The 25,499-nt window shown below is 45.8% G+C and overlaps 1 protein-coding gene across 1 annotated transcript; it reads right to left on the reverse strand.

Annotated features, from left to right (window-relative positions):
* Nucleotides 1-13,206: 13,206 nt before the first annotated feature.
* dhx57 (DEAH (Asp-Glu-Ala-Asp/His) box polypeptide 57) lies at nt 13,207-24,854 on the reverse strand. The gene is made up of 22 exons (XM_064932706.1): nt 24,770-24,854; nt 24,271-24,594; nt 22,946-23,137; nt 21,666-22,758; nt 21,297-21,418; nt 20,873-21,068; nt 20,221-20,345; nt 19,986-20,119; nt 17,847-17,901; nt 17,530-17,741; nt 17,298-17,414; nt 17,020-17,116; nt 16,696-16,869; nt 16,264-16,464; nt 15,712-15,988; nt 15,344-15,439; nt 14,991-15,074; nt 14,753-14,890; nt 14,556-14,630; nt 14,334-14,468; nt 14,016-14,216; nt 13,207-13,827 (listed from the first exon to the last, which is right to left on the reverse strand). The coding sequence occupies exons 2-22, from the start codon at nt 24,381-24,383 to the stop codon at nt 13,684-13,686; spliced, it is 3,981 nt and encodes a 1,326-aa protein (XP_064788778.1). The 5' UTR covers nt 24,384-24,594; nt 24,770-24,854; the 3' UTR covers nt 13,207-13,683.
* Between the last annotated feature and the right edge of the window lie 645 nt (nt 24,855-25,499).

Below are 25,499 nucleotides of genomic sequence, written 5' to 3' on the forward strand. Positions count from 1 at the left end.
ATAATATAAATCTTATTCAGAGATTAAACTGACAGAACACAGAAATTAATCCATCTAATCTACGTCTGGTAAAACGAGGGGAGGGGGTATGTGTCTTTTTGTCCATAACAGCTGGTGCGAGCAATTGCTCGCCTGAGGCAGAGTACTTTATGATAATCTGTAGACTCCACTATCTATCAAGAGTTCTCATCTATATTATTTGTAGCAGTCTATTTACCACCACAGACCAATGCTGGCACTATGACCGCATTCAACCAACTCTATAAGGCCATAAGCAAACAAGAAAATGCTCACCCAGAAGCTGCGCTCCTAGTGGCCGGGGACTTTAATGCAGGCAAACTTAAATCAGTTTTACAACTTTTTACAAGAGGAAAAAAACCTCTAGACCACCTTTACTCCACACACAAAGATGCATACAAAGCTCTGCCCCGCATTCTATTTGGCGATACTGACCACAATTCTATCCTCCTGATTCCTGCTTACAAGCAAAAACTAAAGCAAGAAGTATCAAAAGTACCCATGCCTTTTATATTCGCTTTGAGGTAAGCAACACTGAAGCATGCACGAGAGCACCAGCTCTTCTGGATGACTGTGTGATAACGCTCTCGGTAGCCGATGTGAGCAAGACCTTTAAACGGGTCAACATTCACAAAGCCGCGGGGCCAGATGGATTACCAGGACGTGTACTCAAAGCATGCGCGGACCAAATGGCAAGTGTCTTCACTGACATTTTCAACCTCTCCCTGACTGAGTCTGTAATACCTACATGTTTCAAGCAGACCAGCATAGTCCCTGTGCCCAAGGAAGCGAAGGTAACCTGCCTAAATGATTACCGCCCTGTAGCACTCATGTCGGTAGCCATGAAGTGCTTTGAAAGGCTGGTCATGGTTCACATCAACAGCATCCTCCCGGATACCCTTGACCCACTCCAATTCGCATACCGCCGCAACAGATCCACAGATGATGCAATCTCAATCGCACTCCACACTGTCCTTTCCCACCTAGACAAAAGGAACACCTATGTGATAATTCTGTTCATTGACTACAGCTCAGCGTTCAACACCATAGTGCCCACAGAGATAATCACTAAGCTAATGTCACCAGTGCTGTACTGCACCGCTGTAGCTCTGCGTTGTGTGTGGTTGATTGAGACTGTAAACTTGGACTTCGGAGATCAGGTTGTTTTAATGAATCAGAAATCACTCTCTGCATCCAAAAGAAAACACAAAACATTTGTAGACCACAAAAATGTTCTGCAAATCGTCGCCTCTTTCTCTCATAGTGCATCAAAATGATTTACTAGAGTACAAACATTAATATAGCCTCTCCTTATTATGTATCAACAAATAACATATATTTTACATAGATAAAACCTGCATCCAAAAGAAAAGACAAAACATTTGTAGAGCACAAATATGTTCTGCGAATCGTTGTCTCTTTCTACAACAGACACACAATACAAGGGACTGGGATCATTCGAGGAGCTAGCCATCGTTCACACATACAATAGCTCGCTAATACCTTAGCTAGCTCGTAACCACATGTTAAATTCAGAATGTTAATATCATCCTAAAAAGTACAATTACAATTGCATCTTAACAATAGCATCCACTTATGAGTAACCTCTAAATATACATCATTATTCATGAACAAAACACTGTGTATGACTTTGTGCTTAAAGGAATCAAACTTTTCTGAAGAAAAAGGCTGCCTACCTCTGCATCAGAATGATTTGAGCATGAGCACGAAGGGCAAAACGTAACACTCCCCTATTCCCAGGATGCAGGCATGCATAATAACCAATCAACATGCTGTATTAATATATGAACCTGGTGAAATTCACAAAGTACTTTAACAACTGTTACACTAAGGACCCTGGGACTTAACACCTCCCTCTGCAACTGGATCCTGGACTTCCTGACAGCCGTCCCCAGGTGGTAAGGGTAGGCAACAACACATTTGTCACGCTGATCCTCAACACTGGGGCCCCTTAGGGGTGTGTACTAAGTCCCCTCCTGTACTTCCTGTTCACCCACGACTGCATGGTCAAACACGACTCCAACAGTATCATTACGTTTGCTGACGACACAACAGTGTGATCAGCCTGATCACTGACAATGATGAGATAGTCTATAGGGAGGAGGTCAGACAACTGGCAGTGTGGTGCCAGGACAACAACCTCTACCTCAATGTGAGCAAGACAAAGGAGCTGATCGTGGACTACAGGAATAGGCGGGCTGAACAGGTCCCCATTAACATCGACAGGGCTGTAGTGGAGCGGGTCGAGAGTTTCAAGTTCCTTGGTGTCCACATCACCAACAAACTATCATGGTCCAATCACACCAAGACAGTCATGAAGAGGGGACAACAAAACCATTCCCCATCAGGAGACTGAAAAGATTTGTCATGGGTCCTGAGATCCTCACAAAGTTCTACAGCTGAACCATCGAGAGCATCCTGACCGGTTGCATCACCGCCTGGTATGGCAACTTCTCGGCAACTGACCGTAAAGCGCTACAGAGCGTAGTGCGTACGGCCCAGTACATCACTGGGGCCAAACTTCCTGCAATCCAGGACCTATATAATAGGCAGTGTCAGAGGAAAGCCCATAAAATCGTCAGAGACTGAAGTCACCCAAGTCATAGACTGTTTTCTCTGCTACCGCACGGCAAGTAGTAATGGAGCACCAAGTCTAGGACCAAAAGGCTCCTTAACAGCTTCTACCCCCAAGTCATAGACTGTTTTCTCTGCTACCACACGGCAAGTAGTAATGGAGCACCAAGTCTAGGACCAAAAGGCTCCTTAACAGCTTCTACCCCCAAGTCATAGACTGTTTTCTCTGCTACCACACGGCAAGTAGTAATGGAGCACCAGGTCTAGGACCAAAAGGCTCCTTAACAGCTTCTACCCCCAAGTCATAGACTGTTTTCTCTGCTACCACACGGCAAGTAGTAATGGAGCACCAAGTCTAGGACCAAAAGGCTCCTTAACAGCTTCTACCCCCAAGTCATAGACTGTTTTCTCTGCTACAACACGGCAAGTAGTAATGGAGCACCAAGTCTAGGACCAAAAGGCTCCTTAACAGCTTCTACCCCCAAGTCATAGACTGTTTTCTCTGCTACCACACGGCAAGTAGTAATGGAGCACCAAGTCTAGGACCAAAAGGCTCCTTAACAGCTTCTACCCCCAAGTCATAGACTGTTTTCTCTGCTACCACACGGCAAGTAGTAATGGAGCACCAAGTCTAGGACCAAAAGGCTCCTTAACAGCTTCTACCCCCAAGTCATAGACTGTTTTCTCTGCTACCACACGGCAAGTAGTAATGGAGCACCAAGTCTAGGACCAAAAGGCTCCTTAACAGCTTCTATCCCCAAGCCATAAGACTGCTGAACAATTCATCAAATGGCCACCGGACTATTACATTGACCCCCCCCCCCCCCCCACTGCTGCTACTCACTGTTTATTCTCTATGCATAGTCACTTCATCCCTACCTACATGTACAAATTAGCTCAATTGTGTTACTTTTTATTCTTTTAGATTTTTTACTTTAGTTTATTTGGTAAATATTTTCTTAACTCTTCTTGAACTGCACTGTTGGTTATTGGCTTGTAAGTTAAGCATTTAACGGTAAGGTCTACACTTCTTGTATTCAGCGCATGTGACAAGTAAAGTTTGATTTGATTTAATCTGTTTACCAAGTTATCTGTTCCTGTAAAGGACCACATCAGTCGTTTTTAGTGTGTGCGTGTATGTGTGTGTGTGTGCGCCTGCATGTGCGTCTGTTGGGGTGAGTCCCAGATGCTCTTTTCTGATGGCCATTATGGCAGCGCATGTTTTAGGCAGCTGTGCTCTCGCAGGATCTAATCCCATGGTCCGCTGCATCTGCTTGATCTACTTTCCCTGTCGCTCGGCCATGCCTTCAGTCATCTCTCCACAAGACATTTACATAGACAAACAGACAGGGTGTTGAAGTGCCGTGAACAACAATGGGTTTTGACATCTCCACATCCACTTTAATTGAGAATCAGATGTCATGCCTGAGGGCCTTTTTTCCTGCCCACGTGACAAAACAGACATGTGCATTTCTACCATTCAACAGCACATGGAGACATTCTGAGAGTGGAGCAGGGTAAGTGGTGTTAAGCCTCTACTCCCTTCCTCTCAGCAGCAGTGGTGTTGTGATGGAGAGTCCAAATGGGTTCAATTAAGATAATCATTATTTGAATCAGGTAGCAAACCACTCAAACGGAACAAACTCCTCTCAGACAGCCTTCTTCTTGAGACTGGGAAAGAGAAAAACAACCTTCAGTCAAGAGAGCGAGGGAAGACTTCTGGCTGAGCCTAAGCATCAGACTGTCAGATAGAGCACTGTCTCTTATTGAACACCAGCTACTAACTGATGGTCATTTAGAAGTATGACAAATCCAATTATTCTCTAGGTATTGTGCTGATAACCTACATTCTCCCATCAAAGAACGGTGTGTGCTTCAACATTCATTTATTACATGTACTGGATACATGTACATACGGGTCCCCTCTGGGAATTGAACCCGCGCCCTTAGCTACGCAAGTGCCACGCTTTACCAACTGAGCTACACGGGATAAGCATGGTACACTATACACAGTCCTTTTCCTTCTGGACAATGCAACAACACTACGAAATAATACAAGATAAGAATATGAACATCAAGTAAATAGCTCAGTAAAATAGAATAAACATTTTAGCCTGAGCGTAAAATCCAGGAAGACACAATCATAGCTATCATAATAAGTCTGGTGTCTGTCTGTGTCTGCCTTTCTCTGTCGGATGTGTGTCTGTAACTACAGATATCTGTATGCGAACCATCAAAGAGAGAACTATTTTTTGAAATGGAGCTATCAGCTGAATCACAGTCTCAGAGTCTGAGCTGCAGCCCCTGCCATGATGCAGCCTGCTAATCCACCACTCACTGGCAGACTCAGGGGAGCAGGGACACCTTCATTTTCACTTCATCACATGGATGGAGAATACTAATGTGTTGTAATTCAGCTATACTTATCAACAGGGAAAAAGGAGTCTGAATCACCGCTTCAGAGAAACCAATTAGAGCCTCTGGCAATGGAATTATATGACAGAAAAAGGAGTGCCCTTTAGAAAACACAGGCAGCATAGGAATCTGGTGTGCAGTCAGAAGACTACAGAGTCTCTTTCATATTGGTATCTGATACATAGCAGTAAGCTTATTTCATATAACTTCATACATACAGGACTGCCAACAGTTCCATTATCAAAATATGTGCCTTCATTAAAACACATGTTCCCCAGAGGTTGAAGTCTAGACTATGTGTGGTTTTGAATGGACTGTCAGGGGAAAGGTTATTACAGCATGAAGGATGTATTTTTTTATTCATCAGTACACAGATCTCTTACAGTGTATGTTGAAGCGATTTTACATTACCATGGGGAAAAAAATGTTTTTGCATGTTTTGGTCATAATATTTATTTCAATGGAAATGCATTCACTTGTGAACGAATAACTAAATGCTCCAGTAGTACAGTTCAGGGTTAAATAAAAGCTACCACAGAGTTTAGGTCAATGGCGCCATCTATTGATAGGATGTGTTCATGACAGAACAACCCCATGGGGTTGTTGCCATGGGCGATCAAGTTCACATTCTGTTTTCATGTCCAATGAGCAGATGTCATGGAGTGCATATGCTCATATCTGAGCTCTAGTCACCTCTTATATTTTTTAGGAAAATGACAACTCAAAGACAAACTTTGGAATGCAAGAATTTATATTTTTAAATAATTTCAAAAAACTATTAATAGAATAAATTATTGATTCATGATTCATAAAAAATCAACAGCAAAAATAGAATTAATAGGGGAAAAAAAATTTAAAGGACAGGAAATGGTGGGATTCTTCTCCTCTTCCTCTTTCTCCTGTCTGGAGGCCACACAGATGCAGGTGCCGCATACCCCTCTTACGAGACTTCTTATCTTTGCCATAATAAGTACAAAAATAAAGTGCTTTTAATACAACATGTGGTGTGTTAGTACATTTATGACATCTGGACTTGCCTGGAGATCTATCTTCACTATACTGTCTGACTGAAACATCTTTTTGCACATCTCCCTCCTGGGGTGTATTTATTACGTCTCACAACGGAAACCGTTTACCGTTTAAGAACCAAACGGAAGCAAACAGAGCAATAGGAACAGGGAGGGACCTACCTGAATTTGTCCAATGAAATATCTCATATTGGTTGAAAATCTTTTTCCGTTTGTAGTAAACGGTTTCTGTTGTTAAACGTTTTGTAACAGACAAAACATTTTGCAACAGATTTGGTGTAATCAATACACACCTAAGCACATTTCTTCCGGAATATTCACTCATTGTGAGGGGATCCACAGCCGTGTCCACCTCTGGTTTGTAAGAAAGAGCTACGCTCACGTAAAACCTCAAAAATATTTTGTTGCGTTTAATCATTTGATTATACTGGCCTTGAAATTATCTTAATCATATAAAAAGCTGATTGAATTGTAAATGGTTGTGAATATTAAAATGCATACTTGTTTTAACACAGAGAAGCTCATGAGGTTTGTCCTCCATTTCATCGATGCCATGGGACAGAAAGTCGGTTGTGGCTGGTCAGCTGTGACTTCTGTGCAGAAAAGGGTGTCAACTATAGACAGCTTTGGCGTCTCTTGGATGTCACAAACCTCAGTGTTGTCATTGGGGATAGTGGCAACACACTGGGCACACCATGTCATTTCAACGTGGAAATGTGGGTAATATTTGGTTGATGAATGAAATTTCAAGCTTTTTTCACCCCACTCAAAAAGACCGCCAGAAGTTTGTTGAATTCCCAATGTGTTATCACTATGCTTTCAACCATCCTAAAGCACAACCAAATTCCAATGGTAAAACTCAGATTTTTGGTTTCGTTGTCTTCTAAATGTGTTATCACTGTGCTTTTAACCATTTAAATGCACAACAAAGTTGAAATGGGAATAAAATGTCAGATATTTTGAACATTAACACTTCAAATCTAATATTATTTGTCTCATACAAATGGTTAGTAGATATTAATGTGAGTGTAGCGAAATGCTTGTGCTTCTAGTTCCGCCAATGCAGTAATATCAGTATAATCATTATAATATCAGTATGTTGGCAGCAGCCCTCAATGTTAGTGGTGGCTGTTGAACAGTCTGATGGCCTTGAGATAGAAGCTGTTTTTAATAAGTCTCTCTGTCCCAGCTATGATGCACCTGTACTGACCTCACCTTCTGGATGATAGCGGGGTGAACATGCAGTGGCTCGGGTGGTTGTTGTCCTTGATGATCTTTTTGTCCTTCTGTGACATCGGGTGGTGTAGGTGTCCTGGAGGGCAGGTAGTTTGCCCCCGGTGATGCGTTGTGCAGACCTCACTACCCTCTGGAGAGCCTTATGGTTGTGGGCGAAGCAGTTGCCGTACCAGGCTGTGATACAGCCCGTCAGGATGCTCTCGATTGTGCATCTGTAAAAGTTTGTGAGTGTTTTTGGTGACACGTCGAATTTCTTCAGCCTCCTGAGGTTGAAGAGGCGCTACTGCACCTTCTTCACCACGCTGTCTGTGTGGGTGGACCAATTCAGTTTGTCCGTGATGTGTACGCCGAGGAACTTAAAACTTACTATGCAGTCACTGTGCTTCATCTAATAGCACAACCAAATGACCTGGATTGGAGTTAAGATTACATTAAATTACATGGTGCAAGTGCTGCATGCTGTTGGAGATTCTGAGAAGATTATTAGAGCAATTGTGAAGCTCTCCACAGACCTGTGACCTTTGCATGCTATCTTGAACATGATTACATAAGAAGACATTTATAGTTACAGGAGGCTAACCTCAATGTGGCCGTGGAAGTGTTACACACTTTAAGGTTGAATAACTACTGTTACATTAGTTTATAAGATAGACTTAACTTTCAACTATTTACGTTATTACAAAAATATTATTGAATTGTGTTTGGTTGACAACACAACCAAATATCAACATCTATTAACCATTATTAAATTACGTTAAATCCTATTCTTGAGCTTTTATATTTGGTTTAGTTGGAGACGAATCCAACATATAATTTGTTAACTTGTCGATAAGTTAATAGGCTATTGGCTGTTTTGCAAAAGTGATATTGCATTGTGCTCAGTTGTCAACAAATTCCAGTTTGTCTACAAATTTATAATTGATATGCTGGATTCAAGTCTCCATCTCAACCAAAAATACAAGTTTAAGAATTGGACTAAACCTAATCAAACTTTAAACGCACTTTAAATAAACTTTGATTTTGTCATATTCTTTAACTTGGATTATTTTGGTTGAGATGGAGACTTGAATCAATATATTGATACACTTGAAGATTCCATTTGAAATCAACCAAAGCTTGAACCCCTAGGCTTATATGTGTCTATGTTTAGTTGAATTCAGGGTTGAATTGAAACAACATCTGTTGATGACATTGTAACTGCTATATAGACCTAAATAGTATGTTTGATGATATACACTGAATATACAAAACATTAAGAACATGACAGACTGACCAGGTGAATCCAGGTGAAAGCTATGATCTCGTATTGATGTCACTTGTTAAATCCACTTCAATCAGTGCAGATGAAGGGGAGGAGACAGGTTGAAGAAGGATTTTTGAGCCTCAAGACAATTGAGACATGGACTGTGTATGTGTGCCATTCAGAGGTTGAATGGACAAGACAACATTTAAGTGCCTTTGAACGGACTATGGTAGCAAGTGCCAGGCACACTGGTTTGTATTAAGAACTGCACTACTGTTGGGTTTTTCACACTCAACAGTTTCCTGTACATATTATGAATGGTCCACCATCCAAAGGACATCCAGCCAACTTGACACAACTGTGTGAAGCAGTGGAGTCAACACTTTCGTCACCTCGTAGAGTCCATGCCCCAACGAATTGAGGCTGTTCTGAGGGCAAAAGGGGTGTTGACTCCACTGTTTGGTGACTTATAGGGAGGGTATGGTTACATTTTATTTGCTGTGTTAAACCTAACCTTTGGAATGACTTCAATAGCAACAGTGAATATATTTAGTTAAGATGTTTCTCAATAATCATTCTCACTATAGCACATTGGTAGTAGTCAGTAACAAATATAAAAGATGGGCTTCGTTAAAACGCTGGATGGGAGACCAAAGGGAAAGCTGTAGATAGATCAACTCTCCAGTAAGAGGTGCTGCCCAGCATATAGTATTTTCTTTCTAGTAGATATAACATTGAAGATCTGATGTTGTTTCAAAGTTACAAATTCAACATATTTTATACAAGGTTTGTGAAAATTGGTTACAATGATGACAATCTTGTAGTTTAAATTTCACCCTCAACAATTTACAAAAAAAAATAAAAAATACTTTTTTTTCTCCAAATCCAATGTACACTGAACAAATACAGTGCCTTCAGAAAGTATTCAGACCCCTTGACTTTTCAAAATGTTGTTACGTTAGAGCCTTATTCCAGAATAGATTAAATATTTTTTCCCCTCATAAATCTACACACAATGTCCCATAATTACAAAGCAAAAATAGTAAAAAAAAAAACTTTGCTAATTTATATATTTTCTAAACCCTGAAATATCACATTCACAAGTATTCAGACCCTTTACTCAGTACTTTGCTGAAGCCCCTTTGGCAGCGATTACAGCCTTGAGTCTTCTTGGGTATGACGCTACAAGCTTGGCACGTCATTATTTGGGGAGTTTATCCCATTCTTCTCTGCAGATCCTCTCAAGCTCTGTCAGGTTGGAAGGGTCTCCCATCTCCACAGATGAACTCTAGAGCTCCTTCAAAGTGACCATCGGGTTCTTGGTCACCTCCCTGACCAAGGCCCTTCTCCCCCGATTGCTCAATTTGGCCTTGCGGCTACCTTTAGGAAGCGTCTTGGTGGTTCCAAATTTCTTCCTTTTAAGAATGTTGGAGGCCAGTGTGTTCTTGGGGGACCTTCAATGATGCAGATTTTTTTTGGTGTCCTTCCATAGATATGTGCCTCGACACAATTCTGTCTCGTAGCTGTCAACTGTGAGACCTAATATAGATATGCGTCTTTCCAAATCATGTCCATTCAATTAAATTTACCACAGGTGGACTCCAATCAATTTGTAGAAACATCTCAAGGATGGTCAATGGAAACAGGATGCACCTGATCTCAATTTCAAGTCTCATAGCAAAGGGTCTAAAAACTTTTGTAAATAAGACATCTGTTTTCGCAATAATTTTTTGAAGTTTTTGCTATGAATTTGTGGTATTGTGTGTAGATTGATGAGGATTTTAAAATGTAATCCATTTTGGAATAAGGCTGTAACATAACAAAACATGGAAAAATTCAAGGGGTTAACACAGTCCGAATGCATTATATAGAAACGCAATATGTAAAGTGTTAGTCCCATGTTTCATGAGCTCAACTAAAAGAAGCAGCGTCATTGTTTCAGTTAACTCTGGAATGGAAAGGCAATGGAGGAGCATTTTTCTCAACAGTCTCTTAACCACACACTCAAGCAGGTGGTTATAGAGTGGTCTGGGATCTCATCAGCACCACTCTTAAAGCACAGAGACGTTCTCCCACTGACAAAGGAATGTGACTCAAGCTTTCCTGGCTCAAGAGTGGACTTCCTCTGGTTATGTGGCTCCATAGACTTTAGCACCCACACACACACACGATTCAGATTGAGAGTCGATCTCAGAACTCTTGGAGAACCACTTCAAGCTCAATTTCAGACGGGCTGAGGCAGCAGCTGATTTTGCAATGCATCTAATGCAGAGTTCATATGCTAGTCAGAACTAGGAATCTCTGAAATGTCTGGCTTGCTGATTCGTTGAAAGCAGCACACGCATAACTAACTACAACCAGTTAGCAAGTTGGAAATTTCAGTTTCCTAGTTCCAACTAGCATGTGAATGCCGCATTTGGGTAGATAATGTTCACAATTGAATCAATAAGCTGGTCATCTGTGAAACTCCCATCCAGCCCTTTTAGAGCAGACTCCTTACTTGTCTTTCTCAGGCTCTCTAAATGCACGTTTTAGGTCTGGAACTGAAGCAGCAACATGTACAGTGGATGGTGTCCGGGAGACAGAAATGGATCGCTGACTCAAACGGTTTGGTTGACCATCTACAGCTGCAGTCATCGTCTTTTTGACATTCAGCACAAAAGGCGTCAATGCTATTGCCTCAGAGGTTCACCCCTTCTGAAAAAACCTACACTCGATCCCTCCGATGTCAACAACTACAGACCAGTATCCCTTCTTTCTTTTCTCTCCAAAACTCTTGAACGTGCCGTCCTTGGCCAGCTCTCCCGCTATCTCTCTCAGAATGACCTTCTTGATCCAAATCAGTCAGGTTTCAAGACTAGTCATTCAACTGAGACTGCTCTTCTCTGTATCACGGAGGCGCTCCGCACTGCTAAAGCTAACTCTCTCTCCTCTGCTCTCATCCTTCTAGACCTATCGGCTGCCTTCGATACTGTGAACCATCAGATCCTCCTCTCCACCCTCTCCGAGTTGGGCATCTCCGGCGCGGCCCACGCTTGGATTGCATCCTACCTGACAGGTCGCTCCTACCAGGTGGCGTGGCGAGAATCTGTCTCCTCACCACGCGCTCTCACCACTGGTGTCCCCCAGGGCTCTGTTCTAGGCCCTCTCCTATTCTCGCTATACACCAAGTCACTTGGCTCTGTCATAACCTCACATGGTCTCTCCTATCATTGCTATGCAGACGACACACAATTAATCTTCTCCTTTCCCCCTTCTGATGACCAGGTGGCGAATCGCATCTCTGCATGTCTGGCAGACATATCAGTGTGGATGACGGATCACCACCTCAAGCTGAACCTCGGCAAGACGGAGCTGCTCTTCCTCCCGGGGAAGGACTGCCCGTTCCATGATCTCGCCATCACGGTTGACAACTCCATTGTGTCCTCCTCCCAGAGTGCTAAGAACCTTGGCGTGATCCTGGACAACACCCTGTCGTTCTCAACTAACATCAAGGCGGTGGCCCGTTCCTGTAGGTTCATGCTCTACAACATCCGCAGAGTACGACCCTGCCTCACACAGGAAGCGGCGCAGGTCCTAATCCAGGCACTTGTCATCTCCCGTCTGGATTACTGCAACTTGCTGTTGGCTGTTGGTTGCTCCCTGCCTGTGCCATTAAACCCCTACAACTCATCCAGAACGCCGCAGCCCGTCTGGTGTTCAACCTTCCCAAGTTCTCTCACGTCACCCCGCTCCTCCGCTCTCTCCACTGGCTTCCAGTTGAAGCTCGCATCCGCTACAAGACCATGGTGCTTGCCTACGGAGCTGTGAGGGGAACGGCACCGCAGTACCTCCAGGCTCTGATCAGGCCCTACACCCAAACAAGGGCACTGCGTTCATCCACCTCTGGCCTGCTCGCCTCCCTACCACTGAGGAAGTACAGTTCCCGCTCAGCCCAGTCAAAACTGTTCGCTGCTCTGGCCCCCCAATGGTGGAACAAACTCCCTCACGACGCCAGGACAGCGGAGTCAATCACCACCTTCCGGAGACACCTGAAACCCCACCTCTTTAAGGAATACCTAGGATAGGATAAAGTAATCCTTCTCACCCCCCCCCTTAAATGATTTAGATGCACTATTGTAAAGTGGCTGTTCCACTGGATGTCATAAGGTGAATTCACCAATTTGTAAGTCGCTCTGGATAAGAGCGTCTGCCAAATGACTTAAATGTAAATGTAAAATGTAAAGGTTGGCGGTGTCAGAACCTTGGCCATCAATAAGCTGTGTCTTTGATGGTTCTCCCAAACTCAGTGTGAAAATATATAAAAACACAGGGAAAATCAAGTTAGACTGCATTGTGCCTTTAAAAATGTGTCAACTTTTTATACAGCAAAATGTAGATATTAAGTGGAAGACTTTACAATGTCTACAACGTGATTGTGCTTAAACAATTGAACAACTAAAAAGGACTACATAAATTCACCCACGCAACTTATTTTTTTGTTTTATTTTCAGTTGTAATATTCATCAGACTAAAGTTAGTCACTGAAGCTGATGAGACATTGTTTATAAATTCTTTGGCAGCTTTTTACCAAATTGTCTACATTTCAATGAGCCCTTTTAATAGTGATGGCATGATTTTTACATCAGCATGTTAATTTTATCTATATAAATGTACAGAAAGACAATAATGCAGAAGCTCTTAGAGCTTTATTCACATTTCAGTCAATCATGCATTAGTTATATCTAAATACACACAAAAGCATAAATGTGCAACCATTTTCAGTACGGGAATCCAATATGGACTCAAATGCTATTTTTAGTTGTGTGCAAGAAAGGCACAACCTATAATAAAACGCAACTTGAGTTTCCCATATATACAGGAAATGTGGCCAAAATATATATATACACAAACAATGGCAAATTACCATTTCAGTTAAATAACCTTTTTAGCAATTCAGTTCAAATGTAACAATCAACTCTGCCAAATCTATTGCACTTCCTATGACAGCAAAAACAGTGATTTCCGTATGCTTGTTCAGCAGCACTTGTATCATTGCAATGCTACCACCAATAAGACTTGATCCAATGTACTGTATGACTGGGAGTTGGTGCAAAGTATTCATCTAAAGACAAGTGCTGGGTGTGTAATGGAGGGGAGCAGGGTGGTTTACTGGGTGGTGATGAGCTTGACGATCATGTGGATGATACGGGAGCCTCTCGGGCAAGTACACAGGTCCATGCTGGGGTTTCTGATCTTATCTTCGAGAAGCTGGTCCAACTCCCAGCGCAGCTCCTTCACCAGCTCTGCCACCTGCAGCCACACACAGAAGATACTGCAGTCAGGAACACAGAGCTGATTGACAAAGAGCTTATTACTCATTATAATGGCCCAGTTTCCCCTACCCTGAACACGTGAACTGACCAGGCTATAACTAGGGGCCAGGTAGCCAGGTCAGGATCTTAAATCGTCATTCTGAGAATGATAGGCAATCGGCTGACCTGGCGCGATGCTGCGGCGAACCGGATCCAGCCGTCGTCCAGGGAGATGACGAACTCGCCCTTCTGCAGCTCCACGTTGACCTGTCCCCCCCCAAACAGCACCAAGGGGTACACCGACACCATGCTGCAGTCTCTGATGAACACACGGCTCGTCTTCACCTTCTCATGATACACCAAGTAGGGGCTGTCGTAGTGGCGCACCTGAAACCACCACACACAGGCACACACAAACTAACCTGGTATCTATTGTGTGGTTGTTTAGTTACTGTGAAAGAGTAGTGGTTGTCTCTGTACTTTATTCGTGGGGCTGTGTGTTACCGTGTAGTTGACGGAGGAGGGGTGTACATGGACACAGCCGTCATTCTTGGTCATGTAGCGCAACTCGTCTGCTTTGGGCTGCATCTTCACCGCTCCTTTACTGGTCTGCTTGAACTTCTCATGAGGAGACCTCACCTAGCACAGGGAAACACTGGCTTAGCTCAGGTACACACATTATACAAGGACTGAGCTGTTGATCATGCAGGATAGAGGAAGGCTCACCTGTACTACATTGGGATATAGGGCAGCACAGAGCATGGCAGACATCAACCTGATGTTGTCAGAGTTGAGGTTAGCCTGTCCAAGAGTTAAAGGGTGAAATGATTCACTTAATGATTTATGAACAGATTTTATATAGCAATGCAGGATTTATATAATGGAGATTTCTTAGATATATATTTCTCAATAAAACATCCTACCTCACGGCCCGTAGCCTCCATTATACCATCAGTCCCTTTGGCAGCCATTCTCTCAATGACTCTAGCCTTCAGTCCCTCCTTGACGAAGCCAATATCAGACAGCAGCTCTGTAAACTGCCTCTTCAGACTGGCTATCTCCTGCACACCAAAAAGCACATCTCAGACTCTTGCAAGTACTGTACAAAACATGGTAATAATGCCACCTGTCAGGAGACGGTGCCACAGAAGAGTATCTCACCTGTAAGCCCCGGCTAGACAGGAAGTTCTCTCTGCAGTACTGAAACCCGGCCTGATTCCCGTTTCTGGCTGCTCCACACCAGCCCTGCGCAACGGCAACACAGATTACCTTAGACAGTCACATATCCACTGCAAATCGTATGTATAGCTACTCCATGTTTTAGATGGTTCTACATATTGCATTACCACTCAGAACCTGTTCATCTGTTTCTCAAGGCAAATGCAATTTTTCCATATCTGGTTCAGCTAACATTTCAGTATTGAGTGAGTGTTACGGCATGTCAATATGGATGACATGGTTAGAGGATACACAGTGGAGTGGTTCAGGTCTATCCAATATGTACAGCACAGCACCTTGTATGCCTGCAGCAGGGCCAGATGGTCACTGTTGGCCAGGGCATAATTCAGCTTCTTCTCATTGGCCTCCTCCCTCTTATCCCAAGGAGACACCTGGCCACAGGAAGAACACCCCGCAGGAGAGGAAAGAAAGGAGGAAGCAGGAGAGGACACAGGAGAGGGGTGAGAACACAGGAGAGAGACTTGCGACTGAAAAACTGAAATGTTTTTTTCCCTTTTCAACATTCAGAGAGTGAATCACAGGAGTTCACACTTCACAGTGACAATTCTTAATTATTGCTCCTTTCTTTTCAGTTAACGTTTCTACTCATTCCCAAGACCATTGGTAGGCTCAGAGCCACAAATGGTAGTTAGAGGTGGCTTACGAAGGGGGACTTGAAGGCCAGGCTGGCAGCGATGGTGAGGGCAGGGTCCAGGCAGCGAAAGATGGCACCAAACAGCATGAGTTTGCCAATGCGGACGTCCACAGGCAGACAGGCCAGGTGATAGCCCAGAGGGGTGAGCTTCTCGTCGGCCGTCAGAGCCCCCAGGTCCTGCAAACGCTGCTTGGCCGCATCCAGACTGCCCATGGCCGGGGGCTCAATAAGCCGGGAGAACACAGAATCCAATGGCCGCTCCGCAAACACATCCAGGATCTTAATCCTGAGAGGTGGAAGTGGGGATAAAGACAGAGATGGAGTTGGAGAAAGAGGGCAGTTGGGAAATCTCCAAGTGAAAATGTTTACATTGGTGACAACACATCATGAGTTCCTACATCGAAAATGCAGGGAAGGTTCAAATGAATGACTGTCAGTGGTTAAATAAGGATCTACATGAGACAGTACACGAGTAAATAACACCTAATTGGTCAGTTGAGAGCACCATGAGAGGCACAGTGCTGTAGTTAGGGGACATGAATCCTGTTCTGCTCTGATTACCTGAGGCAGAGCTGCTCCAAGGGGACTCTCTGGATCTCTGGCAGCTGCTGCTCTGCCAGTTGGTGTTGGAAGCAGTGGCTGGTGAAGAGATGGAAGCACACCCCTGAGGCCACGCGGCCAGCTCTCCCTCTCCTCTGCAGGGCGTTGGCACGGGACACCCACGACTCCTCCAGGCTCTCCATGCTCTTAGAGGCGTCGTAACTGAGGGGACAGACTGAGTCAGCGAAATAACACTCACATACCATCTGGTGTTTTATAAGCATCCTCACAGGCACAGTTATCAAGGACATGGTCCCCTCCTTACAAGAGGTTAGTATAGAGAATATACAAGTTGTACCAATTAACAGAGTTTGAACTTATCCAATGTGCTCTCATAAAGGACACCAGTTGAGCAAAGACATCAGAGGGTTTAGAGGTCAGAGGTTATAGTACCTCTTCTCCTTCATCTTGCCTGAGTCCACCACGTAGACCACGTCGTCAATGGTAACGGAGGTCTCAGCGATGTTGGTGGAGATGATGATCTTGGTGACGCCCTCTGGTGGCCGCTTGAACACAGCCTGTTGCTCCTCGTTAGACAGGGACGAGTGGAGCGGGTACACCACACACCTGGGACACACACACACACACAACTATATCCACAACGAACATAACCCATCTACAGCTGTACCACAAACACACCGGTAGAAAACCTAAACCCATCACAATCACACACAAATCAGAATCTCATCCAGTACAGTGGTCCATGTATTTCCTTACCTGGCTCTGTTCCGGTTGTTGAACATCCTGTTGGACTGGAGCTGCTCATAGAGAGTCTTAATCTCAGCCAGGCCCGGCATGAATACCAACACAGCACCTGGACGGAGCAGGACAGGGAAGGTTGTGTTGTTAATGTTGTTACAGGAGTATTAACACATAGGTACTGCATAACTTCATGGTCAAATGTTAACTCAATTGAAATCATATTGCTACACCTTTACTGTGCATCTATCCATCTGTCATTCCTAGTAATAATTCTGTCTGTAGTGCTCCCTCACCTGGAGGGTAGCTATGGTCCCCGTCCACAATATACTCCAGCACACTCTCCACCAGGTCCATGTTGATCTTATCCAGGTCCATGGCAGATATGGTCTTCAAGACAGACTTCTTGGTGTCTTTAAACAAACAAAAACATCCTGATTAACATTCTCCTCCCAGACAAAGTAGCAGTGGGGAATAGGATTCCATTTCAGACAGTGTGGTGTATTTAGCAGAGGGGAGATCAGAAACCTTTGTATCGGACAGTGAGTTCCTGCAGGCTGAGCTGCTGGTCAGGGATGGAGTCTTTAATGAAGTCTTTTTTCTGGAGGTTCATGAAGGACCACATGTCGTCTCCCAGCTGGTCCACGGGGTCTTTGGCCCCCCCTCTGCCTCCCTTACTGCCTGATGAGGACTTCCCCCCGCCCGAGCGCATGAACGGACTGCCATCCTCAATTACATACCTGGGAGGAGAGTAGAATGTACAGGTCAAACAAACATGAAGAACAGAAACAACACCTTGTTGTGTTTGTGGTACAATATTTCAGGTTTGGGAGTGCCATATTTACCGGGTTTTAGCAACTGCATCTTCCAGGAAAAACTGGTCGACAGGGAAAGTGCGTCCTGGGAAACACAAGAGATCGTGACGTAACTACTGACTGGTCTAACTATACACTTTGTTATACACCTTGCCCAAAATACGCTAAGAGACGTGGACTGGGATATTTTCCGCATTGCGGCGAACAACATTGATGAATACGCCGATTCAGTGAGAGGGTTTATTAGCAAGTGCATCGGCGATGTTGTACCCACAGCGTCTATTAAAACATTCCCCAACCAGAAGCCGTGGATTGATGGCAGCATTCGTTCAAAACTGAAAGTGCAAACCACTGGTTTTAATCAGGGCAAGGTGACCAGAAACATGACCAAATACAAACAGTGTAGCTATTCCCTCCGTAAGGCAATCAAACAAGCTAAGCGTCAGTATAGAGACAAAGTAGAGTCGCAATTCAACGGCTCAGACACGAGAGGTATATGGCAGGGTCTACAGTCAATCACGGACTATAAAAGGAAAACCAGCCACGTTACGGACCAGGATGTCTTGCTCCCAGACAAACTAAACAACTTCTTTGCTTGCTTTGAGGACAATACAGTGCCACTGACACGGACCATTACCAAAACCTGCGGACTCTCCTTCACTGCAGCCGACGTGAACAAAACAGTTAACGTGTTAACCCTCGCAAGGCTGCAGGCCCAGACGGCATCCCCAGCCGCATCCTCAGAGCATGCGCAGACCAGCTGGCTGGTGTGTTTCTGGACATATTCAATCAATCCTCATCCCAGTCTGCTGTTCACACATGCTTCAAGAGGGCCACCATTGTTCCTGTTCCCAAGAAAGCTAAGGTAAGGCCCCGTAGCACTCAATTCCGTCATCATGAAGTGCTTTGAGAGACTAGTCAAGGACCATATCACCTCCACCCTACCTGACACCCTAGAACTACTCCAATTTGCTTACCGCCCCAATAGGTCCACAGACGACGCAATCACACTGCCCTAACCCATCTGAGGAATACATGTGTGAGAATGCTGTTAAATCGACAACAGCTCAGCATTTAACACCATAGTACACTCCAAACTCGTCATCAAGCTTGAGACCCTGGGTCTCGACCCCGCCCTGTACAACTTGGTCCTGGACTTCCTGACGGGCCGCCCCCAGGTGGTGAGGGTAGGTAAAAACATCTCCACCCCGCTGATCCTCAACACTGGGGCCGCACAAGGGTGCGTACCTGTGGACGGTGTGTGCTGGGGTAGAGGGTGTGTATCAGTACCTGGTATGTGGACAGTGTGCGCTGGGGTAGAGGGTGTGTATCAGTACCTGGTATGTGGACGGTGTGCGCTGGGGTAGAGGGTGTGTATCAGTACCTGGTATGTGGACGGTGTGCGCTGGGGTAGAGGGTGTGTATCAGTACCTGGTATGTGGACGGTGTGCGCTGGGGTAGAGGGTGTGTGTCAGTACCTGGTATGTGGACGGTGTGTGCTGGAGTAGAGGGTGTGTATCAGTACCTGGACAGTGTGTGCTGGGGTAGAGGGTGTGTATCAGTACCTGGTATGTGGACGGTGTGTGCTGGGGTAGAGGGTGTGTATCAGTACCTGGTATGTGGACGGTATGTGCTGGGGTAGAGGGTGTGTATCAGTACCTGGTATGTGGACAGTGTGTGCTGGGGTAGAGGGTGTGTATCAGTACCTGGTATGTGGACGGTGTGTGCTGGGGTAGAGGGTGTGTATCAGTACCTGGACGGTGTGTGCTGGGGTAGAGGGTGTGTATCAGTACCTGGTATGTGGACAGTGTGTGCTGGGGTAGAGGGTGTGTATCAGTACCTGGTATGTGGACGGTGTGTGCTGGGGTAGAGGGTGTGTATCAGTACCTGGTATGTGGACGGTGTGTGCTGGGGTAGAGGGTGTGTATCAGTACCTGGTATGTGGACGGTGTGTGCTGGGGTAGAGGGTGTGTATCAGTACCTGGTATGTGGACGGTGTGCGCTGGGGTAGAGGGTGTGTACCAGTACCTGGTATGTGGACGGTGTGTGCTGGGGTAGAGGGTGTGTATCAGTACCTGGTATGTGGACGGTGTGTGCTGGGGTAGAGGGTGTGTATCAGTACCTGGTATGTGGACGGTGTGTGCTGGGATAGAGGGTGTGTATCCGTACCTGGTATGTGGATGGTGTTACAGTTGTTGTAGTACTGGGAGAAGAGGTCAGCGTTGAGGGTGGCACTCATCAGGATGATCTTCAGATCTGGTCGCTGTACCATCAGATCCTTCAACACCAACAGGAGGAAGTCACTGAGGGAGAGGGACGGAGGGTGAGCGAAAGAGACAGTGGTCAAAAGCACGGGGAGGCTACAAGCACGATAATGAGCGAGTCTGTGTGTTTGATATCTCACCTCTCCTCTGTGCGCTCATGCACCTCATCCACTATGACATGAGAGATCCCTGTGAGGTCTGCCTCCCCCTCCAGCCTCCTCAGTAAAACTCCTGTGGTGCAGTACAGCAGCCTGGTGGCCGCAGACTGAGGGAGAGAGAGACACACACACATGGGGGGAAAAGAGAGAGAGGAATATGAGAGTGAGAGAGAGAGAAATATGACAGAGAGAGAAATATGAGAGAGAGAGAGAGAGAGAGAGAGAAATATGAGAGAGAGAAATATGAGAGAGAGAAATATGAGAGAGAGATATATGAGAGAGAGAGAAATATGAGAGAGAGAGAGAGTAATATGAGAGAGAGAAATATGAGAGAGAGAGAGAAATATGAGAGAGAGAAATATGAGAGAGAGAGAAATATGAGAGAGAGAGAAATATGAGAGAGAGAGAGAGAGGGGAATATGAGAGAGAGCGGGGAATATGAGAGAGAGCGGGGAATATGAGAGAGAGAGAGCGAGAGATATGAGAGAGGATATGAGAGGGGGCGGATATGAGAAGGGGGGATATGGGAGATGGGAGAGAGGGAGCAAGTGTAATTCAAGTTTTTTTTAAACAGCTTTAACCAGAATGCAAGGTTATGCATGTGAGCATGTGTACAACATTGAGTTCCACTGACCCTGACAGTCTCCAGGCGGATCTGGTAACCCACTGAGTTACCGAGGCGTTCTGCCCGCTCCTGTGCCACCCTCTCAGCCACGGAGATGGCAGAGATACGGCGGGGCTGGGTGCAGATGATGTTAGCCACCTGGTCAGTAGGCCCACTCAGAGATGCATCCAGAATGAACTGAGGGATCTGGGTGGTCTTACCACACCTGTACAAGACCACCATAAAGACACCATATATTAACACCAAAAACAGAACACTGCAAAATGCAACATCCCTAGTAACATCTGTGGCATTCTACACAAACAATTGTCTGTAACTAATTACTAGATTTTACTTTCCAGATTGATGCAAATATTGAAAATGGTTCTAGAAATATACCATATTGGCCACAGTGTGCTGTGCTGCAGTGGACTCAGGCCTGTCACTGACTCACCCAGTCATGCCACTGACCACCAGCACCTGGCAGTTGTCCAACAGGTCCAGGATGTTCTCCTTCTCATTCCAAGCAGGCAGCTTCTGTCTCTGCTGCAACATGGAGGTGAAGCGCCTGGATGACTGGCAGAGAAAGGAACAGTAAGAGGGGATTAGATGGAGAAAAAAGAACAGACATTCACATATCATCCTTAGGGAGTGAGCTTTTTCATGACTACGGATATGGCCTTGACTAGTAATGGACAGGTCTGATGAGTCGCAAGTCTCCCATACCACCAATAGATGGAGCTAAATAGCATAAGACAGGCTGTTTACATGTCCCTCTTGTACTGTAGTAACAGCCCAGAATGAAGTACGTTCTCTACTCTACCTGTTTTGTTCTGAACTCTCGACACAGTTTGGCGTTCTCCTTTTGCTGGCTCCCTGTCCTCTCTTCATGTCTCTTCACCATCTTCTTCCTCAGGTTGACATAGCTCTCGGTCTGAGGAACCACCACTCCTTCCTCATCCTCCTCCTCCTCCTCCAAGTCTTCTGTGGCCTGCTGTATCCTGTGGCTGCTTGTTCTGTTAGTTGGGGCAGTGCTGCTGTTGGCGGTGCTGTTAGTTGGGGTAGTTCTGTTGATGTTCGTACTACTCTTGCTCTCCACATGTGATGCCGTGTTGCTCCTCCCACTCTTGCTCTTCGTCATGGCAACAGCAGCAGGGGGTGGAGCCACTACCACAGGGGGCAGGGAGCTGTATTTATGATGCGTGACTGACAGCAGCTCCTTCATGGTGGCCTCGTCCTCGCAGCAAGTGATCAGGGTGTAGACCACAGGCTCCCCCTCCTTCGCTGCAGCCAAAGCCTCCCCGAACAGATGCTCTGTGACACTCAGCCTGGCTGCGGCCCCTATGGTCTCATCGTTAGTGCTGAAGGCCACGACAGGGGCCTGGAAGGGGTAGCGGTTCCCTTTAGGGAAGCGGACCTCCAGCACGTACTCTGGAGAGGAGTAGCTGCTGAACCCAGGTTGGCTGGCTCCCACGGGGTCTTGAGGGCCCGAAGCTGTTCCCTTGGTGGGCATCTGGTGCTTATACTTGCACTTAGCTCCAAACCTGCAGCCGGCACCCTTTAGGTAGAAGCTGCAGACGTCCCTAATTTGAACGGAGTTGTCGGTACGAGCAGACGCGTTCTGTTTTCCTCCTGCAATGTCAGCCAGGAAGTCGGGGTCCAAAGTGACAGTCCAAACGCTGTTGGCGATGCGCTCGGTGAAGCGGTCGCCGTAGATGGCGGTGAGGGCCAAGGCCTCCTCCTGTCTCTGGGTGAGGCACTCGTCCATGGGCGCCCCTTGGAGGCCATCGGGGGAGACAGCTTTGGGGCCGTAGCGCTCGGAGAAGACCTGGAGGAGCAGCTGTTCCATGGTGGCTCCCACCTCCCCAACACCTGCCTCCAGGGCCTGCTTGCTGCGCTCCCGGTCGAAACCATACCTACACACAACGCCGAGGGAGGGATGTTAGAAACGACACATCAAGACATGACACATTCATCAAAATGACTGGAAGCAACCCCCTTCCTAAACAGTTTAAAAAGTGTCACTAAATATCCCACCCTGACATATCATTTCAGCTGAGATGGGTACAGAAGGTTAAGTCTGAATCTAAGTGGTGTTGATACCTGCAGAGCTTTCCTATGGCAAACAGTCCTATGACTGGCTCAGGAGTGGGCCGCCGTTCATCCTCAGAGTCAGGATCAAAGACGGGGCTCTCTGCACTCTCAACAGGCTCATCATGGGTGTTCCAGAACTGCCCTTCCTCCCGGTAATCCAGCTCATCATACTCCTCCTCTTCCTCATACTCCTCTTCTTCACTGAGAAAGGAAAGGTGGGATAAGATCACGTGATGTTATTAGTCTATTCAGGTCAACAAGGTGACACCTGATACATCCCAGTGCAACTAAACAAATCTCTACCGAGAAGAAAACACCACCCCGAACACAAACCAATGATTCTAATATTATACAGTCCCCCAGTGTTCTAAAGGCACCCCAGTGTTCTAAAGGCACCCCAGTGTCCTAAAGGAGTGTTCTAAAGGCACCCCAGTGTTCTAAAGGAGTGTTCTAAAGGCACCCCAGTGTTCTAAAGGAGTGTTCTAAAGGCACCCCAGTGTTCTAAAGGAGTGTTCTAAAGGCACCCCAGTGTCCTAAAGGAGTGTTCTAAAGGCACCCCAGTGTCCTAAAGGAGTGTTCTAAAGGCACCCCAGTGTCCTAAAGGAGTGTTCTAAAGGCACCCCAGTGTCCTAAAGGAGTGTTCTAAAGGCACCCCAGTGTCCTAAAGGAGTGTTCTAAAGGCACCCCAGTGTTCTAAAGGAGTGTTCTAAAGGCACCCCAGTGTCCTAAAGGAGTGTTCTAAAGGCACCCCAGTGTCCTAAAGGAGTGTTCTAAAGGCACCCCAGTGTCCTAAAGGAGTGTTCTAAAGGCACCCCAGTGTCCTAAAGGAGTGTTCTAAAGGCACCCCAGTGTTCTAAAGGAGTGTTCTAAAGGCACCCCAGTGTCCTAAAGGAGTGTTCTAAAGGCACCCCAGTGTCCTAAAGGAGTGTTCTAAAGGCACCCCAGTGTTCTAAAGGAGTGTCCTAAAGGAGTGTTCTAAAGGCACCCCAGTGTCCTAAAGGAGTGTTCTAAAGGCACCCCAGTGTTCTAAAAAAGTGTTCTAAAGGCACCCCAGTGTCCTAAAGGAGTGTTCTAAAGGCACCCCAGTGTTCTAAAGGAGTGTTCTAAAGGCACCCCAGTGTCCTAAAGGAGTGTTCTAAAGGCACCCCAGTGTCCTAAAGGAGTGTTCTAAAGGCACCCCAGTGTCCTAAAGGAGTGTTCTAAAGGCACCCCAGTGTTCTAAAGGAGTGTTCTAAAGGCACCCCAGTGTCCTAAAGGAGTGTTCTAAAGGCACCCCAGTGTTCTAAAGGCACTCCAGTGGACAGTCTCTCACAGTATGTTTTGAGAATACTCACTCATATGGCTCGTCGTCGTAGTCCTGGGTCTGTAGCTCTCTCAGCAGTTCTTTCACCTGCTCCTGGTTCTCATTGGTCATGAAGATCTTCTGCATGGGCATGTTGCCCATCATCTCAGGCCTGAGGCGAGGCCTGTCTTCATCCAGCAGCCTAGGCCGAGGTCTCTCGCTAATTAGGGATTTGGGTAAACCCCTACCATTAACCTTTCCCCTACCCCTATCTCCGCCACCTCTACCCCTCCCTCCACCAGTGCTCCTTCCCCTTCCTCCTCTACCTCTGCTGCTACCCCCGCTGCCCCCACCCCTTCCTCTGCCCGAGGTGGGCCTGTGGATAGAGAAAGAGAGATGAGAGAAATAAGTTAATTATTCAGGCTTATTCCACATTTCAAAGGATCAGAGCAAGCATGACTACTCTAGTAGCTAACTAATTATCTTAAGACAAATGCTCAGGATAAGAGCGTTGGCTAAATTACTAAAATGTAAATGTAATTACACTGTACCTGTTTGAGCGACTGGGCCCAAAATCAAGACTGAAATCATCACCGTCATCCCAGCCACCACTAGCTGCCTTTCCACCTCCTCCCCCACCTCCTCCTCCTCCCCCCCTCCCTCTTCCTCCTCCTCCTCCTCCCCTCCCTCTTCCTCCTCCTCCTCTGGGCTTGTTAAATCGCCCTCCACCTCTGTTGGGCTGCCCCCTCCTTTTTCCACTCATTTCAAGTCTCTTTCTGTAATCCAAAGTACAATCACACCTGAAGAGAACAAAAGCAGATAAATCAAGAGGTACATTATTAGTGTCAACCCTGCTCAGGGTTGGAAAGCATCTCCAGTTAAAATGTGTGTCTATTTCATGAATAAGGTCTACACAAAACTAAGTGCATAGTCACCACACATACCTTCAATGCAATGGCATTTGACACCTGCTTCTGACCTGTGCTGAATGAGAGGATGAGAGGAAGATACAGTTGTCGACAACTGTAGAGAGAGAGATGCAGATGTAGTTTGCAACGAGCCTTTGACTATTCAATAGCATAACACATTGCCAGGTAACTATGTTATTATGCGCCGGACATACTTTTTGCATTACTGTAGCACTCGGTTGTTTTGCAGTTGCTGACTTCACTTCCTACTCTGGGCTTCAGTTTTTAGTTTAATGACACATACGGCGCCGGTGGCCATAATTATACAAGGCACGGTGACGATGCCTTAAACGGGAGAACTGGGTAGCTAAAG

The sequence above is a fragment of the Oncorhynchus masou genome, chromosome 23, assembly GCF_036934945.1.
Source record: "Oncorhynchus masou masou isolate Uvic2021 chromosome 23, UVic_Omas_1.1, whole genome shotgun sequence".
Classification (NCBI taxonomy): Eukaryota; Metazoa; Chordata; class Actinopteri; order Salmoniformes; family Salmonidae; genus Oncorhynchus; species Oncorhynchus masou.